Source organism: Centruroides vittatus, unplaced genomic scaffold (assembly GCF_030686945.1).
Source record: "Centruroides vittatus isolate TY-2023 unplaced genomic scaffold, ASM3068694v2 scaffold_861, whole genome shotgun sequence".
Classification (NCBI taxonomy): domain Eukaryota; kingdom Metazoa; phylum Arthropoda; class Arachnida; order Scorpiones; family Buthidae; genus Centruroides; species Centruroides vittatus.
This window is the reverse complement of record NW_027122718.1, coordinates 8,122,499-8,141,963: the sequence shown is the minus strand read 5'-3', so window position 1 is coordinate 8,141,963 and position 19,465 is coordinate 8,122,499. Positions and strand designations below refer to the sequence as shown.

The following is a 19,465-nucleotide window of genomic DNA, read 5'->3' as shown; positions in this document are numbered from 1 at the left end:
TATGGATGCGACATTTCTAGATTAATTAAAAAAGAAAAAAACTCATCTGGAAGATGGGTCTTTAATTGTCTGAAACGAATTGGTTTGTTCTATATTATTTTAGCATTATTTTGGTTTAATTCCAATAAAGAATTTAATGGAAAGAGAGTATTTAATCAATTGTAAATGCAATCATGGATACATAATATACACAGCTGAAAACAATTTTCAATAATGTTCTAAGATCTACAGTATATTTGAACCGAATGACCAAACAAGCGATGGTATTAGAATAACAAAGTGCTACTTCGTGAAGTGTATTGAAAAAGTGGAGGCCACCACAGGTCGAAAGCTCGGAGTGACTGCATTATTGAATCAATAATACTAGTTTCTCGTTCTTATCCATTATAAAAAAAACAACAAGGAAGTTTGTGAAATTATAATTATAACTAAGTTATTAATAAAAAAGTAAATATGTAATAGTTTAAGAGTTTATAAAAATTAATTTTGAAATAGCAAATCAAATATATGTACTTAAAAATACTATGTTTATTACATAAAAATCTGAATGTTTAAAAGTTTATGTTACAAATGAACACAGTGCCATAACTAATGAGTAAACTGTAACATGACCCAATAGAAAGGGGCCCTTTAAAATGAGGTACCAAAAAATAATTGCCTAGGCCAGCAGTAAGCGAGGGCAGGCTTCTGAGATGACTTTTGCGGTTTCGTGTCAGAGTTTTAAAAAAAAATTCCCATGTTAGATTTTGATTTTGGTGTCAAAATGCTAAGTAGAACCCTGGCATTTATATAAATTATTTTTTGGAAAATATAATTAACTCTCAGATAAGATATAATCAAAAAACACTTAATAACAAAGAGATATTTTGACATTTTTGGGTGCCGTTTTTTTGGAATATAAAGCCAGACTGTTGCTTCATATTTTTGCAGGGTTATCCGAGTTTAAAGAACTTTGAACACAGATAACTTTTCCGTAGTTCAACTGAAATTTACCAAACTCTGCAAAAATATGAAGCAACCGTCTGGCTTTATATTCCAAAAAAACAGCACCCAAAAATGTCAAAATACCTCTTTGTTATTAAGCGTTTTTGATTATATCTTATTTGAGATTTAATTATATTTTCCAAAAAATAATTTAAACACATGCCAGGGATAACTTTTCCATGGCTCTTTCCTTTTTCTTATAATAGTAAATAAGATTTAAATCACTTTTATTTTTGGTCAGGTTCCCATTAAATAATGAATCTTTCCTTAAGATCCATTAGTTCATAGTTATATCTGAAAATATATTATTATTAAAACTGATAAAAGCATATAATAAAGTCTCATATTAACCAGATTTTATTAGGAAATTTTTGTGAATGAATCATAAAAAACATTCCAGATTTTAAATTCTATATTTACAAAATAATTATGGATATATGATTAATTTTATATAAAATAAAAAATATATGATATATTTAGATAATTAAATAAATTTTAAAATTTTATATACATATATTTAATAATTTACCGATTAAAAAGAAATCATTTCAATTCTTTATTCTCTATGTACATAAAAATATTAAACTAGATGTCTTTGGTATTAGAACAGCTTAATAAAACACATTAATGACTACTTTCTCCTTCTTGATTATCATCTCCATCTTCATCTTCCAATCCATATTGCAATTTCAATAAATGTACATATTTCTCTTGACCTGAAGGCAATGGATCTTTTCCAATAAATTCCCATCTGTGCATTAGTAATGTTTTTAATCCTTCTTCTGATAAATCTGACATAGGAATGTGATCTAATAATAATTCCCAAGAAATTGTAAATTCTTTATAAGTTTCCTGTATGCGAAACAAAAGAAAGAAATAAAATAACTTCTAGACTATTTTATAAATTTTTATTATATTTATTGCATAATGTTTTAATTTTATTATTTTAATTCGGAAATAATAATTGTTTAACTAGATAAAATTAAAAATTTTAAATATACCGAGCCTCCCTTCCCGTCTTTTCAGTTTGTATTGTTTTCAAAGTTGCATCATTAAACAATTAATATCAAAATTTCATTTTGAGCTGAAAAATTTCCGACTGAGCTGTGTGTTATTGCTAGCAATCGCTGATTCATAACTAGGTGACATTGAACGCTAAACCGAGACTAGACTTCCCTCTTTAAAGTATATAAGTATATGATATTAATGACCTAAAAATAGCTTTATTTGTTTATTTGGCAAAATATGTTTTAGTAATTCCCTTTTAAATTCTTGTTACGGACTTTAATATTAAGTTTATAATGTTTTGTTGCGTTCGTTACATCTTTCCTGCAATACCGATGATTAAAAAATTAATTGTGTTTAATTAATAGTTACTTTAACAGTTGGGCTAAAAACTTGTTTTTGAATTCATTTTTACAAGAAGTGTTAATGTTCAGTTTTGTAGAAGTGAGATTTTCAGCTTGCAATTTTCTATTACTTTAGTAAAAATAGTTAAACTCATGAGTCAAAAGCATACATGCAGTATCTTAGAACTGCCTACTCTTCTGGACTTTGCCAAAAATTTTTAAATTTTCGGACTCCTAACTCGAGGCTTATTCTTCCTGTATTTATTTGACGTGATAATCAACTTTTGGGTTATATATTAAAACAAACTAAAGAATGGGTGACAGCATTTTGGTACTGCTGAGAGTAAAAAATGTCAAATCATATTTTTTACTTTCCCAGCTGTTACATATAACAGAGGGAAAGTATGGCAATCAGTCAAAAAATGACCTGCAAGATTTTTACGTTTTTGGACTCGGGACACCTTAAAACATCGTCGAGAAATGAAAAAACAAAATTCGGGGTTTTTTCTGTATGTATGGATGTTTGTTTGTTTATTTTGTACATATGTGTCTGTGTCTGTATGTGTGTGGAGAGCACAATTTTGTTCACCCTCTTTGAAGCTCAATAATTTCTGTGCTTTTTGTTGAAATTTCTGAAAGTTTGTAAGGAGGTTTGTTTATTAAGGGAATTGATGCTATTAAATTTTGGTGATTAAAGGTCGAGGAAGTGGGGAGATAAAGGGATCATGTGTATCTCCATTAGGGTCGGACTTAATGACGATTTTACTCATTATTAGTATTTACAGTTTTTTATAAAACCCAGTCATACCCTCAAAATTAAGCTTTTTGCCATTTTATAATAGTTAAAAATATAAAAAGTTCTTTTTAATAAAATATGGTAATAGGTGGTGCCACCAAATGTTGCCAAGAAGTTGAGCAACTCGTTGCTGGTTTGTTTATTCCTGGAATGAAAATCTCTGATATTTCCATTCCAGGAATAAAAATGAAATTTTAGCCATCTCTAAATTCTTTAGGAGATGGCTAAAAGTTCTAATTTAATTTCCAATGTGATTCTTTTCTTCAACTTTTTACTAATTCTATCAGTAGGTATGTGAAGCCAGTTAGTACAGATTACATAGCGTTTAGCATTTGAAACAATTGCTGATAAATCTGCAATAGTTTCCGATGCTAAATTAATGACCTGCATAAAAGTCTTGAGATGGGAAATATGGATAAAGAACCAGAGCTTTGAATTCAGGAAATAAATTATCTATGCCAACCTTCAGAGTTAGCAATGTCCCCCAAATTAATATTAACAAGGATAAATAGCATTGGGAGCCTGATCACATTTGGTGTAAATAGATTCAGTCTAAAATTTCAGTACAGCCAGAGCTTGCACATAGAATACTATTAAGACAAAGGCAAAAAATTTTTTTGATGATCTTAAAAAGAAGTTAACTTGCAATGATATTGATAACACTAGAACCTGCACTAAGAAAGAAACGTTTGAAGCTAGCATGGTTGTTTGAGCTTTCAAGCTTTGTGCAAATTTCATTAAAAAAAAACTGATGAACATGGGATTATCTAAGTTACATTTTGTCTTTCTAATTTTAAACAAATAATAAATTACTAAGGTGTAAATGGCAGATGGAACCATCAGAAAAATGAAAAATTTTCAGAAGACCCTTTATATTAATAGGTGCCAGCAGAAGTCCATATATTTCCTGCACACTACTTAAACAATTCCCATCTTCCATGGGTGTAAAAATCTATTTTATTTAAAAAAAAAAAAATTGTTATACTAATTTACAATAGAACTATACTATTTATATAATCTTAAACAGAACAATTATTTTCCAAATTTTTCCATCCTCAGGTTGCCAAGAAAATATTTATTTCATGCTCATTACAGATTTTACTATGCAATGTAAAATCTGCCTAAACTCTATGCTGCAATAAAGCAACTCACGAAAGGATGTTGAGAATCTCATCCACATTTAAGCCAGGTCTCGTTCTTAATCTGGCCATCTGGCTGACAACCCTTAGCCAGGAATAAATCATTGGGAACTACAGGGACAAGCTAAAAGAATTGTGACTAGTATTTTTATCTTTTCCACCCAGCACTAGGCTTATCAGCTACAACCCAAGTATAAAAAACTTAACAGTAGCTTAAGTCCGTGGTTCTCAATCCGTGGTCCACGAAACACGGATGCTCTGTGAGGCCACTTCAAGTGTTCTGTGAAAAAATCAAATATACAATTAAAAATTGTTGCAAAATAAAAATCAATACAATGTAAAATAATTTTTGTATGGGAATGTAATGTAATGTAAATGCCAATGACATCATATACTAGACTGAGTGTGCTCTTGATTTCAAAAAGTTTGCCACTCCTGCTTTAAAGCTGATGTATTTTAAGCGTTCCGTGGAAAAAAATGTCAAAGTTTAGTGTTCCCCAACTTCAAAAAGATCGAGAACCACGGGCTTAAGTTTACATGATTTATTATATATACTATATATGAGAACTAAGCTAACTAAGCTGAAGGGGTTAAGTTGGCACCTAATAGCTCCTTCTCATACCTCAGAATCTGCTGGCTGATGCTTTTTATCAATAAGAAAATATTTCATAACTGATTAGCTGATTAGTATAGAGCAGGGATGTTAAAGCTTTTTGAGTCTACATGCCATATAGCAAGCATACATTTCTTTTAAAATGTTTATGTGCACTGAAGTTTTAGATTTCAAATAACATTTAAATAAATGAAATGAATATGCTTTAATTAGAGTAAATGTAAGGAAAATGATTGAAAAAAGGATGATCAGGTAATAAACTGAAAGGTTGATTGAATAAGACAAATGATAAATTGAAATTGTTTTAAATCTATTAAAAAGATTAAGAAACAGAGAGTGAAGTGTATGAAATAGTGTAATTGTAATAATAATAATAAAGGAATTTATATAGAAGAAACAGGCAGATGATAGACTAGAGTAAAAGAACATTTAACAATATTAAGAATACAACACCTTAGATAGAACGTCAACAGAAATGTAAATGTATAATTGATCAAGATAATATTAAAATAATATCATTTGAGAGAAATAATAAAAAAAGAGAACATTTTGCTGTTATGAAAAAATAAAACAATAAAAACGTAAATTTACTAAATTTAAATATGCATATAAACGTGACACCAGAATGATATACAATTGTAGATAGTGCAGACATGAGAACTTGAATGTCATGGAGAAATTGTGTAAAGCAGCATTTTTAAGTTAAAAAAAATTATCTACCTTTGTTTGTTTGGGATTTTTGACAATATTTAATGTTTGTAGGAAAAAATATGTTCTATGAAGTGTAATAACATACTGATGAGGATTGGAATATTGAAATGCATTTATGAGAAAAATAAAGAGAATAACATAAAGTAATGGTTTTAAAGTCTTTTAAAATTAGTTTATTGTCATTTTAAAATTCACCTCAGATGAAAAGTCAGGAAAGTAAAAAGAATAACTATGAATTTTATTGAAATTCATACATTTTTAATATAATTTTGAAATTGTTTTATTCGTTATGTGTCAGATATCATCTCCTAATGTGCCACTTAGGGCACGTATGCTACCCCTTGTATACACCAATAAATATCTATTTGCAATACAAAGTTTAAAATTTTTCAATACTTATTTATTATCCACTTATAAATTTAAGAACTAATTAAAAACAGAAAATGTAGAAATAGTATAAAACGCTTACCTGATTTAATGTATTTGTACTGTTTCCAATACTATTAAAATATAAAAATGGGTTAAATGGACTATCTGATGATACAAAATTTGAATCTAATTTTATCCTGATTTTCTTATCCACAACTTTACTGGATGATAATTCCTTCAAATGATCAATAATATGTTTTTCATACAGTTCATAATTTTTTGTATCCACGCAAGTATATAATACATGTTGCACATTATTCAAACAATCTTCAATAACTGCTCCTGGTAGCTGTGATGCTGTGGACGGACATTTATCTGAAATTAATTCTTCTATACTCTGTGCGGATTTGAAAGTTTTGTTCAACTTTTTAGAAACTTTCACGTTTTTGCATTCTTCTAGCTGATATGGTGAAGGACTAATTGAATTCAAAACTGAATCTGTATTTGTTATATCAGGTATTCCCAAACTTGTTTGAATCCATAATAAATTTGTCTTCAGTAAATTATATAAATAATGTATATGTTCTTTACCTGTCAATAAAATCGTAACTAAGAAATATTTCTTTTCATTATAATTATAATTTAAATTAGATTTTGAATTAAAAAAATAAATCAAACGAGCAATTATTTATTGTAACATCGTCACAATGCCTGACTATAATTTTTAATAATTTTTTAATTTGAAATATATACTTTTCCCTTCAAATTAGTATGACAGCCAGATGGCCAAGCAGTCAAGGTGGCAGCCTACTGCTCTGGGAGACTCGGAATCAGATCTGGATGGGTCGAAAAATCCCAGGAATTTTTTGGGGGTGATCCAACCAGATATGTCGAGTCCCATCCGGAGCCACTTGGCCTCCTATTTTGGGCTTGGTGAACCCATAATGAGCTTGCTAAAAGAGGTCCTGTTAGTGCAGACAGGGCAGAAAAAGCAAAGGGGGGGAAAAACCCTCAAATTAGTAGTGACTTACCCCTGTACATCATACTTTTCTGTTAGCAATAGAGTCATGCCTATCTATCTGTGAACATTAAACTATTATTATTTAATACAAAACAAACTTAGTACATGTATACCTCACTTTAAGGTACTTTAGAGTGGATTTGCTAATACTTTTTAATTATATTCATTTTTCAAATTTATCATTTGCCTTACTCTTAAGAGAGTTCAAGAAGTTTTTATTATTTTTATTTTTTACTTCATTTTTAGGTCTAATACTATTGTGATTTAATAAATGATAGTGTAAATATGTTTTTAGGCTTTTAAATATACTGGCAAGAGTTTTTCTCTTGCCAGTGTATTTAAAAGCCTAAAAAGATATTTACACTGCTGTGATTTGCTTAAAGGTAATATTTGCTTTATGACAGTGATCTGGAGCCTAACATGTCATATTAGTGAGATATGCCTATATTCACAATAGTTCTTTCTTTGCTTCTTGCAATGTGAATAATAATAATCAGAATAATCTACACTTTTTATATAAGATTTATAGTGGAAATAAATAAAATAATAACAACAATGATAATAATAAGAATCTGAATTTGTCAGAAGTATGGATATTTGTTGATACAAAAGTGAGACGATTAATATACTTAATTCAATTGGCTAAATTTTTTAGTATTAAATGTAATTGTGTTTATAAAAATATTCAAAATATCATCATTAATTTATTTTCATAATTAAAAACACTAATATTTAAACATACCATTTTTTGATTGGAGATATTCAGTGACAGTGATTTCTAAGCAATCATCTTCAAACTCTTGAATACTGTTATTAACTGCTAGATTATTTTTTTCACTATTAAAATGAAAAAATAAAAATTGCAAATAACAAATAATTTATAGATAAATTTTTTATTACAGTATAAAGTAATTTTACCTGCTTCTTTCAAAAAATACATTTATATGATCTCTAAAATCAGTAATAAAGTATGTATATTGCTTATCAATATGAACGTTTGAATTATTATCGCTTAATAAATCAAGCAATTTGTTGAATGTTTTATCTATTATATCGTGGCATAAATCTAAATTGTATGCTTCGATTAATTCTTCTAAATATTTTAATTCTGTCAGAACAATATTCAATGCAGAGAGAAATAGCTGCAAATATGAAAAGTTTTATATTAAACATTTTAATTGGATAAATATTCTGAAAACATAATAAAAAAAATCACATCATTTATATTAAGATGATAATTCATTAACATTATGCTTACAATTTGTTCAGAGTAAGAATGCAAGAATTAAATATGTGTTACTTTCTAAAATTCCAAAAATATTTTGAGGGAATTCGTTTTAATCAGAAAAGTAATGTATTGATAAAAAATTTTCCATTAAAATTCTTTTCTCAGATATCAAAATTATCTGATATATTATGAAATCATAGTTTATCCAATATTCTTGCAAAGTATTAAAAAAAAATACGAAGAATACAGGTATACCTCGAGTTACGTCATTCTTGATTATACGTCGTTTGTCAAAAAAGTATATGGAAAAATAAAAATCAAGTTTAAGTCACTTTATTCGACTTTACATCCGTCTGCCACAAATATTGAAGTCGTAATATCACTAGAAAAGCGTTAAAAGCACGTAAAATCATATTAAAATACGTACATTTACAGTAAATGTTAATATAATCATCATAAATCCTAGAGAACGAAACATGAAAACATCTGTGTTTCTGTGTTGTCATCTTATTTAGCGCTCTTTAAGTGCTCGTTATTGGTGTTTTCCACCATAGTTTCAACTTACGTTGTAACTACACAAGTAAATTCGACTTACGTTGCCTCTCCTGGAACCAATTACTGACGTAAGGCGAGGTATACCTGTAGTTTCTGTGCTTCTCTATATTAATGCAAAAATCTACTCATAAAATATGGCTTGTTTTAAACATTTTGGGCTTAACTCTCTTTATTAGAAAATATATAGACCAATATATATTTCACAATATGATGATTATTATTAATGTACAGTAGGTAATTGTAAGTAAACTATCCATAGTCAGTAATGATATCAATGCATTCCAATTTAAAACAAACTCTTCCAACCTGAAGCTGGAATCAGGTGGATTCCGAAAATGTTTGTAAATTGATACATTTGACATGTTTGCTAGGAGCTGAAGTAGTTCAGTGGTCTGAAGTAATGATATCAAGGCATGATCTAATGAATGAGTTTCAGTGCTGTTTAAAGAATTTTTTGTTCAGAACATGCAAAAGACAATTTTACAAAAGAAAATGAATTTTAATATTTTATACCAAAAACAGCAGTCAAGAGAGTGCTTAAGAAAGCATCCTTGGGATTGTTGTGTCTAGATAATGGAGCAGTCTGGATAAGAGAGTATGCTCTTTTATCCAGATTGCTCCATTATCTGAAATAACATCATTACCCAGGGAGGTGTTAATGGTATTCAATTCTCTCCATTTTTTCATGACTTGGGGAAATTATATAACTTATAACCCACTTGGAAACATTAAAATTCATTATCATATAATTTTACTGTAATTTACATAGTGGTTTCCATTCTTATATCATCAATTTTATTATTGTAACTAATAATCAATAAAGACAGTGTATTTACCAGTTCACATTACTTTTACTTCTTCCCACAAATACAGTAGGAGGCCTAGCTGAATAGATCTTAATTAACATCCTTGCTACAAAATTTCTGAATGCTAATGGGATATACAGTATAAAAACAAATAAGTACAGTACTGCCTTAAAAAGTAAGATCATGTGACTTCTGAAATCTGGTAGCTAATCAGTTATTGTGTTTCCTCAAGATGAGGACATATATGTGACTTGCACTGTTTGTTTCTGCCCATTTTAATGATACCTTTTTAATATGTAATTGCTTCTCATATGTGTTCATTATGATTCTGTGAGAAATCTTTTGATTGTCCATTTATTAGAAAACTGACCAATGAATGTTTTACCAAATCTCAACAAATATTATAAAGAGCCCTGGCAAGTGATGTATTGTAAGATTAAGAAAGACCCCTATAAATCTTCCTTAGTATAGTGTTCCCTTATGTGGACACTATACTCAAAAAGACACTACTACACTGCTCAATTAAACAGACTACTTTACTATTCTCTGCTCTGTTAACAGGCATCCCACTAATGTAAAGTGTAGGGGAGAAAATTGGAAACATTGGAGAGAGCTCCGTTAAACAAACTGCTCCTGTATCTGATGCTGTTAAGTGAGCTCAACCATAGTATCATGTATTAAACAATGTTCTTTTGCACATTGTTTAATACAATAAATTAATACAAAAAATAAAGGGAAAAAATAAAATAGCAAGATTGAGACCAAAGTTTTCAACGCAAAAACGTGTACGTCGGACGTTTGGCGTTGCTTTCCTGTAAACTTAGAAGTTTGGCAATGGCCGTTGGAATGTCGAGCATGATTCCACTGACTTTCCAAACACCATTGTCAAACTTCCAGGCTTACAGGAAAGCGGTGCCGAACGTCCGACGTACACGTTTTCGTTTTTAAAACTTCGGCCTCAACCTCGCTAATAATTTTTATCAAACAGCTGTTGCTGCATTTCTAATAATTTTGATAGCAGAGTTTCATAAAGGAAACAACCCAAAAACTTATGAGTACACTTTCTGTTTGGACCGGGTTTAACCTAGCCCAAAATTTTTTGTTGTTGTTCAAATCCCCTCGGGGGAAATTGTAGAAAAAGGTCGAAATTCAAAGGATGTGCAGCCTTCCACCGTCAAAAAGCACTTCCTTTCTCTCCGGATCCAAACTCTTAGTCACGGAGATTGAATCATCAGCGATTCACCAACTATTGCAATTGGTGATCGAAGAGAACGTGACCTGGAGTATATAAGGGGGAAAAAGGCTGATAACAGGGTCGCTGAAGGTCCGAAGGAGACGCACGTCCCTGCTGATCGGAATCAAGAATCGAGGGCCGAAACCTGAGGACTCCAAAGCCCACTAGAGACGAGCCGCCCCGACCGATCCTCCTGCCAACCCCCATGACCGGAGAACGACCGATCCTCCTGCTTATCCATACGATTATTTCTACAATTACAGCCGATACATCCTAGGAAAAGGTATGACCCCTAAATTTGTAAACTCTCTCTCTCCCCCGCGGTTAGGAACCGGACGCGGTAGAATAGATCTATTTTCTGTATTTTGTTTATCTGCCTAAATAAATCGTTATTTGTTTTCATCATGGTTCCGTTATTTCGAATATCGCCTTAACTTATCGAGGAACCCACACACTTCCGCCACTCGACCTGACAAACAACTACCCAATCCTGACAAGTCGGGATATCATAAAAATTTAGCCATCCGTGACAGTGGGGTGGGTCTTGCCGACCTATTCGCCGAAAAAAAAGAGGTACGACTTCGTCCTACCTCCCGGCATTCCCACACTTTCCAATGTCCAATCTTTACGATTTTGTACAGTGTTTATGATTTATTTTAACAGTATTTAGTTGTTTATATATTATTGTTTTATGAATTCACAATACTTAAGGATTTAACATATTACTCATTTTTAAATTAAAAAGCATAATATTTTATTAATATGTAAAACTATTAATTATGAAATTAAATATAATTATTCAAACAGAATTTTATATGACTTTAATTATTTTTCATTACAAAAGAATAAAAATTTATTTTTAAGAATAAATCTCTTGCGATTTTTTAAAATGTTACATTATTATATAATAATAATAGAAATTTCTATCTAAAATTTACCTGAATTAATAATGAATTGTAAATGGGCATAAAATTTTGTTTTGATTGCAGAAATTGCATTTCCAAAATAGAAATACATTTTATCACTGTTAATGGTAGACTAATAAGCTGTTCCTTGAAAGATGATAAGATGTGCAGTGCACATTCTATTTCCACTTTATTTTCATCAACTGTTAAAATACAAAGCGTAAAATTCTATTATTATATTATTTTATTATAGATTTTATTAAAATGTATGCAAGATTTTTCAAGAAGCACATTTGTTACAACTCTTGAGCTATAAAATGCAGACCAAAAAAAAAACAAGCTAAGTCCAATCCAATCGACATAAAAAGAAAATAAAAGCTAGATTTCTTTGTAAGATTTATTGATTGATTAGAAATTAATAAACATTATTTATGCCGAATGCTTAATTATCAATCAACTTTTTTACATTAAACTGTTTTTTTATTTTTATTTTTTTTCTACTAATGCCAATTCAATTGTAAATAATAAAGCAAATAAAACAGATAATAGAATACATTTGTTTTGTTGTATTTCTATTTCTTTGGTTTTCCTCAAAGTGCTGTAAATTTTATTCTCTGAAGATCAAAAGGAATTAAAATGAAATAAATCTTAATTTAGAATCAGAATCAAAATATATTTGTTCAGAAGATAACATTATTAAAAATTAACATTGTACATAATAAAAATAATATTAAACTATATTAAAAAATAATTTGTAATTATTAACCTTGATATAAAACGTTCTCAGAATCGCATTCAAGATGATATGACATAGTTTTACTTAACTCCATCCATTTTGATTTAGGTACATTAAATAATTTCATTTTATTGTTTTCAATTATCATTGGTAAAGAAGAAATTAAAGTACTGAAATGGAAAAAAAAAAGATACAAGTTCACACTATTAATATTATAATTTTATTTAATCATACAGTAATTAAGTTTTATATTCAATAATAAGATTAGAAAAAGCAAAATGTTAATTAAAAAATGACGAATAATTGAAAATTGAATAAAACACAAAAAATTTACAAATTTTAAAACACAAAATCCTAATCATCTTTAGATACTACTTACTATTTATTTTACTTCTGTTTTTATTTTCTATGTTGGACTTTTTTACTGAAAGACTTTGAACCTGTTTCTTCTATATAATTTTTGCAAATTTTGCTTATATTGTTACATTGTCTCTTTATCACTGTTGTGTAGAACCTTTTTTGTAATGAAATATTATTATGGCTCATTTACTTAGTTCATTTACTTTGTGTCTGATTTCTTTTTCTATTATAAAATTATTTTTGTCTACATTTTTTGTAATTTGAAACTTTCTATTTCTTTTTATTTACCATTTTGTCACTTAAATTTCTATTTGCAATTCCTTACAATTTTTTCTAATTCAATTAGTATAATAAAATTATCATAGTAAACGTAAGGTCCCGGACAGGTCCAAACCATCTCAAAATATGCAAAAAATTTAGTTGATTTAGAGAAAAAATTTATTTGTTTTAGAAAGGTTAGAAAAAATGTTTGTAGTCGGACACTCTTTTGTTTATATTAAATTGTGACGCAGAGTCGAAAATTTTAGAAGAAATGAAGTCTCCAGATTGACCATCTCTGGTTGGGAGATTGAAGTTGACTTCTCCCGTGATCTGGGTTGAGGTCCTGTTACTCTGAGTAATGGGGGACCAGCCACTCAGAAAGCCTGGATGAGGGAGATCAACCAATCGGAATGGCCAATCAAAAGATGAATATAGACATAATCCCCGATCTTCAAGGACAAAATCATTTTCCATAAACTGTTCACCTGCACATGGTTAATCAACAGACTGTCAAATGCATTCAGAGAGACAGTCTCTCCTCTTTTGGATAATTCTTGCAATTGTGTGCCTTCATCAAAACCATCCCACCATCCTCCTCACCTCATGCTGTCTTCAGTACTGAGACCTGTGTCGAATGCTGCATCTTCTCCTACCTACAAACGCTACCAATTCAGCAACTTTCTCCCGTCTGCCCTGGGGTTGCGACCAGTCGAGAAAACTACAGGAAGGCTAGACTCGCATAGCTCCCATGTGCCAGTAAGATATCTTACATGATAGATTGTAGTGCACCAGTGGAACATGTAAGAACCAATTCTGTAAATAATAAATGGTTTCTACTATGTGAGACACTTGTCGTCTCTATCTCTATCACACCACCCACATATGCGGTCACCTTTAGCCATTCCTGATGCATATTAAAGTTACCCCCTCCTTTTGTCAAGCTTACATAAATATATATTTTCCATATGAAAATTAATCAGTGACTAATAATTTTCATTTTTTTTTAAATCAAAAGTATAAAATTAAATACTGAGTAATCCAGAAGTTCTTCAACATAGCAGACATAGCAGCTTATTTTTACAAATAAACACATATTAATAACAAATACATGCATACATAAGTAAAAACAAACAATCCCATATTAAATTAAAGCAAGAAACTCAGTTCACCAATGCATAAAAATTAAAGAAAATTTTGCATTCTTAGCATCATAGAAGGATGCTATGTCAAAAGACTTCTGGATCACCTAGTATAAATGTTTATAGAAAACTAATAAAATTACATTTTTCATGTTAATCTACGGAAGATGTTATACGTAAGATTTCTTCAAACATTAATTTTTAAAAAATTTGAAATTTATGAAATATAAATACAAAATTTGATTAAAGGATATGACTAGATTAAAAATATAACATATTAAATTATAATTACAGCAAAAAACTAGTGACTAATAGTAGAAATAAAATTATAAGAAAGAACATTTATATGAGTAATTAAGAGAAAAAAAGGAAGCAACTGCATGAATGACACGGAGAGTATTTTATTCAAAAGTATAAAGAGAAAGCATTAAAGATAATATAAATATTGCAACTAAATTTAAACATAGCATTTGATACAATTAAAAACAAACAAAAATATACAATGCATTTAGGAAATGTATAGTTCATAAGTAAAAATTAATGATAAGGCAATTAAAGCTAAAAAAGTATAATTTGAACCTCACAAGTGAGATTAAAGGAGATATGCAATATATAGACATTAGCATAATACATGAAGAAGTAAATTATTTTTACATTATTTGATGATCAAAAACTAATATATAAAAGAAAAAAATGTTAGTAAACAAGAACAGTCCAAGAATTATCCTAAAAGTTAATAAGTTTCCAATAATTCTACCTTCTCCATATCAGTCATTGATTTTGAAAGTGAGACAAGTACACAGTTTTACAGTGGACTTTCAAAATCAACTCACAATAAATAGCGTGGATGAAATATATTACAAGTAACAAAGTTATACTGATATTAAAAGATATTTATTGTGAATTTTATGTTAATTTGTTATAAGAATTAGCTTTAACTTTTTTTTTTCACAAAATGTCAAATTTCAAAATCAATGGCTCATGTATTGACTTTCAAAAGGACCATTTGGAAACCAATTTAATTTATTATATGCTATATATCATATTGATTTTAGTTCTTTACAGTAAATAAGAGCTAAGCAATCGACTCTCAAAACCATGGATGTTACTTATGTCATTGGATGTTACTGACATTAGAATTTTTTCTATTTAATTTTTTTTGAGGTTATTTTAGCATTTACAATTATTATTATATATTTTACTGGAGGGCTTTGCCCCTCACTCACTTAGCCCATTTGTTTAAATTTTTGTGACAATTCATTGATTCCAGTGCTGCCATTTTTATTTTTTTCTGGGCCACCAATCTAGTTGAAGTAATCTGTGCAATATTTAGTTTTTCCAATTTTATACCATCACTTAAAATACTTTTAAACTTTATATTACAAACTCTTTAATGGTAATCATTATTTTGTGGAATTGGCCTTCAAGTTCCAATTAACTTAATCAAAAATATCTCCTGTCTCCATATTAATGAAACTTATCTAAACACTTAGTAGTGATAGCTGACTGACCAGTGTAAAGCCCAGGAATAAATCAAGTCTGATCAAAAACACCAGGAATTTTTTGGGGGAGTATGTCTTAGATATATTTGGTCCCTTACCACCCAGCTGTCCCATTGTGGGCCTGACCAAACCCACAATGGGCTTGATAAAAAAAGGCTATCCCAGTGCTGACAGAGGAAAAAGAGTGAAAGAAAAAAATTTAGCAGTGATCCTTTTTATTTGGGCAGTTATCTCTAGAAAAAACTCAAAAACTTGTTACACAAAAGTTACATAAATTTTAAATGTCTATTTAAAAGAAAACTTTGCCATTTTAAAACATTGTTGTATTTTTCTGTACTTTACAAATGTTATTGTTGTTGTTCTTTGTTTGAGATGGTTCTTTCTTACCATAATTCAAATTACCATAAATTCTGTAATAAATAATTATTTATTACAAAATTTTAGATAAATCTAAAGTGTACTGTACATCAGTAAATTTTCAACAAATACTTTGGAAGTAGGTGTACAGTGGTGTTGGTTAGGTCAACACTGCCATGGATTATTCACGTAAAATTTTGATACATTTTCATATTTCAATTATTGTTATTAAAGTAAAATGTTTATTTTCCAATAACTACACAGAAAATGTTTCCAAAATTGTAAAAATCATTTAAAATACATTTCATAAGACTCCTAAATATTACTCCATTTATAGCCCCTAAATTTTTTAATTTACCATTATATAAATCACTATATCTTATGAAATACATAAAATTTGAAGAACATCTAAGCAATGTAAAATGTAATCAAAATTCAAAATATTTTCTAATTACAAAAATATATTAATAATTACCTTTTTACAATTGGATAAAATAGTTCAATTAATCCCTGATACCACCAAGGACGCTAAAAATAATAAATAATTACATTATTTAAAATATAAATTATGTTAGTGTAATTAAAACAGCAGAACAGACCTGATAATTTGGTGAGGAAATAGTTGATTTGTCAAATTCTTGCCATCCATTTGATCTAATTAAGATAAAAGTTCATAATGTTAAATTTCAAGAAATAGTAAGCTTAATTTAGAAAACAAAATTTAATAAACTGAATACTTTTGTCTACTATCGTCAGAAATTTCAATATAAACAACAAAATTAAGTAACGTTATGTAAAAGACTAATCAGTTCTACAAACTACAGTGGAACCTCGGTATACGACCTTAATCCGTTCCTGATGTTTGGACTTATACCGAATAGGACGTATACCAAACCAACCTTTCCCATAAGAAGTAATGTAAAAATGATTAATCCGTTCTCATGTAAAAAAAATCCTCTTTATATGATATATTAATCGGGTTGTAAAATAATTTAAACACTGTTTGAGCACATTAATAAAAAAATAAATTTTATTATAGATTTTTAAAGTTATATTGTATTATATTATTTAAATCATTAAATCAAAATCAAATCAAATCAAACTCTCCTTAATACTAATAATCTGTTTAGAAATTGATTAAACCCCTTTCGCAACGTTAGCAGATTTAATAATGTTTTTATTTTTCACGATTGTCGATGTCGTCCTTCTTGGAACACGGTATGCAACAATTAAATCTCGAACACCCATGCCACCTTCATATTTCTCAACAATCTCTTTTTTCAGTTCCATTGTGATTCTAGTCATTTTTTTAGTTTTCTGTTGCTTTTCATTTGCCTTTTTGTAATTCATGATTAATAAAAATAATAAAATTTTACTTACAAATTAAAATCAGAAGAAATTTAACAAAGTTATAAACTGTGGGCCCGCGAACGTCTAGTCTGGTCTAGTACACCGATAGTGCTACTTGTTCATAGATGGCGCGTATAATCAAACTGTCGTATACCGAGCAAAATTTTTTTCGTCCAAACACGACGTATTCCGAATTGGACGTATTCTAAAGCAGACGTATACCAAGGTTCCACTGTATCTACAAATGCTAATTTTATCATGCTAAATTGATGTTGTTGTTCATTTTGGAAACTGATAAATACTATTACTCAAATTATTAAACTTTATTTTTTCACTTGAGGTTATTATTTCATCAACTTTAAGCAAAAAGTATAGAATATATTATTAAGAATTATAAAATATATTAAATGTATAATACAAATAGCAATAAAACTCAATTCTAATTAAATAGCATTAATATAAATAGCATTCAAATATTACTATATTAGCTTAGAATATTTTTGAAATTAATCTTATACAAGACTGGATTAACCAATAGACAAATTAAACAAATGTCTAGGACCTGTAAAAGAGGCTTGTACAACATGGTAAAAGAATGAGTCAGATTGTCATGGCTGAATCGTGTCTTGACAGGATTGGTCGAATCTGGACCAATAGCGGACATTGCACAAACCGTTGAGTTTAAACGAGCAGCAGACCTACTAAAAACATTTATTATTCAATGGCCATAAAAATTATATTTCTGTTAATGATGTCTCCAAAGTTCAGCGAATTTTTTGCAGAAAGAATAACTTATCAGGAAACGTGTCCGCTATTCAACGAGCTGCTCCGCGACGAAAACAAGCTTAAGCAATGGCATCTTCAAACGGTGTGCACTCGGTAAGTATTCCTACAATTTTTTGTTTATAGCATAGTTTATATAGATTATTCCCAAAAAATTATATGTGATTTGGAAATGTTTGAGTCAAATTAGTCTAGAATTGATTAATTTTATGGAAGAAAACCTTTCAAACAGCCGTACTCCCTAAACTGCACAAGTGCCGGGCTGTGAATGGCTCATGTATTTGTAAAATCTTAGTGACTTGTACAATATGGAATTCATATAATACGGAACATATCTACCGTGTTATAGGGGGGTCTACTGTATATATTAAGCTTCTTAAACTGAAGTAAATTATAAATCTAAAGAGTTCAGCCTGTTCTAGCAACAGTTTTTTTATTCACAAATGTTTTCAGCTCTCTGAGTAGCCATCTTCGGGTTGAACATTCATGTAATAGAATTCTTTTAAATTTAAATTTTAACATTCTTAGAAATGTTCTAAATATGAATTGACAGAAAGCTAAAATTTAAATTTAAAAGAATTCTGTTACATGAATGTTTGATCCTGAGGATGACTATTCAAATGGCTGAAAACATTTGATAAATAAAAAATTGTTGCTGGAACAGGTTAAAATATTTTAGATTTATAACATATGTATTTAAATATTTCATAGTTTTGTATAAAATACAGTGGGTGATCGGTTAACAAACATAATCCGTTCCAAGACTTTGTTTGATATCCGAATTGTTCGTTAACCAATTATCGATTTACCATAGGTTTTTATGGGAATTTGATTAATTCATTCTGGAGACCCCAAAAAATAAAAATATATACTTTCTTACTACATTTATTTATATGTAATAATAAAAATACACATATACACAGTCTTGCATTTTTATTAGTCGTGTTTTTTTCCGTTTGTGGGGGTTAAAGAATCTGTCTAATGTCGATTGCTTTTCTCTCTTCTTCAGAATTTTTCAGTAATTAATAGCATTGTAATTGTAGAGATCCCCAAGCCTATTAACCTCACCTTGGTTTGGATGCCATTCTACAACCGTTGTTCTGACATCCTCCCACTTCTTCAAAAGATGTTTAATAGCATATATATCGGCATTAATCCTCTTTTTCAGAAGAAAACATATCTCGCCGAGTTTCTTGGTGTTCTTCATTGAAGAGTTTTTGGCATTCTTCTGTCGTCAGATCAGTTTCAGGTTCCATTATGAGCTCTT

The 19,465-nt window shown here is 29.3% G+C and overlaps 1 protein-coding gene across 2 annotated transcripts in view; it reads right to left on the bottom strand.

The window, feature by feature from the left end:
• Nucleotides 1–1,527: 1,527 nt before the first annotated feature.
• LOC136989991 (uncharacterized protein KIAA0825) overlaps nt 1,528–19,465 on the bottom strand; it is a 46,587-nt gene continuing 28,649 nt past the window's right edge. The window contains exons 10-17 of one of the 2 annotated variants that reach the window (XM_067288301.1): nt 16,665–16,719; nt 16,541–16,593; nt 12,477–12,616; nt 11,744–11,913; nt 7,901–8,124; nt 7,725–7,819; nt 6,062–6,552; nt 1,528–1,836 (exon numbers count right to left, since the gene is read on the bottom strand). In XM_067288301.1, the coding sequence (XP_067144402.1) occupies nt 1,609–1,836; nt 6,062–6,552; nt 7,725–7,819; nt 7,901–8,124; nt 11,744–11,913; nt 12,477–12,616; nt 16,541–16,593; nt 16,665–16,719 (1,456 nt within the window). In that variant the 3' untranslated portion in view covers nt 1,528–1,608. The remainder of the gene's footprint in view (nt 1,837–6,061; nt 6,553–7,724; nt 7,820–7,900; nt 8,125–11,743; nt 11,914–12,476; nt 12,617–16,540; nt 16,594–16,664; nt 16,720–19,465) is intronic. The other variant, XM_067288302.1, reaches the window with a different exon arrangement.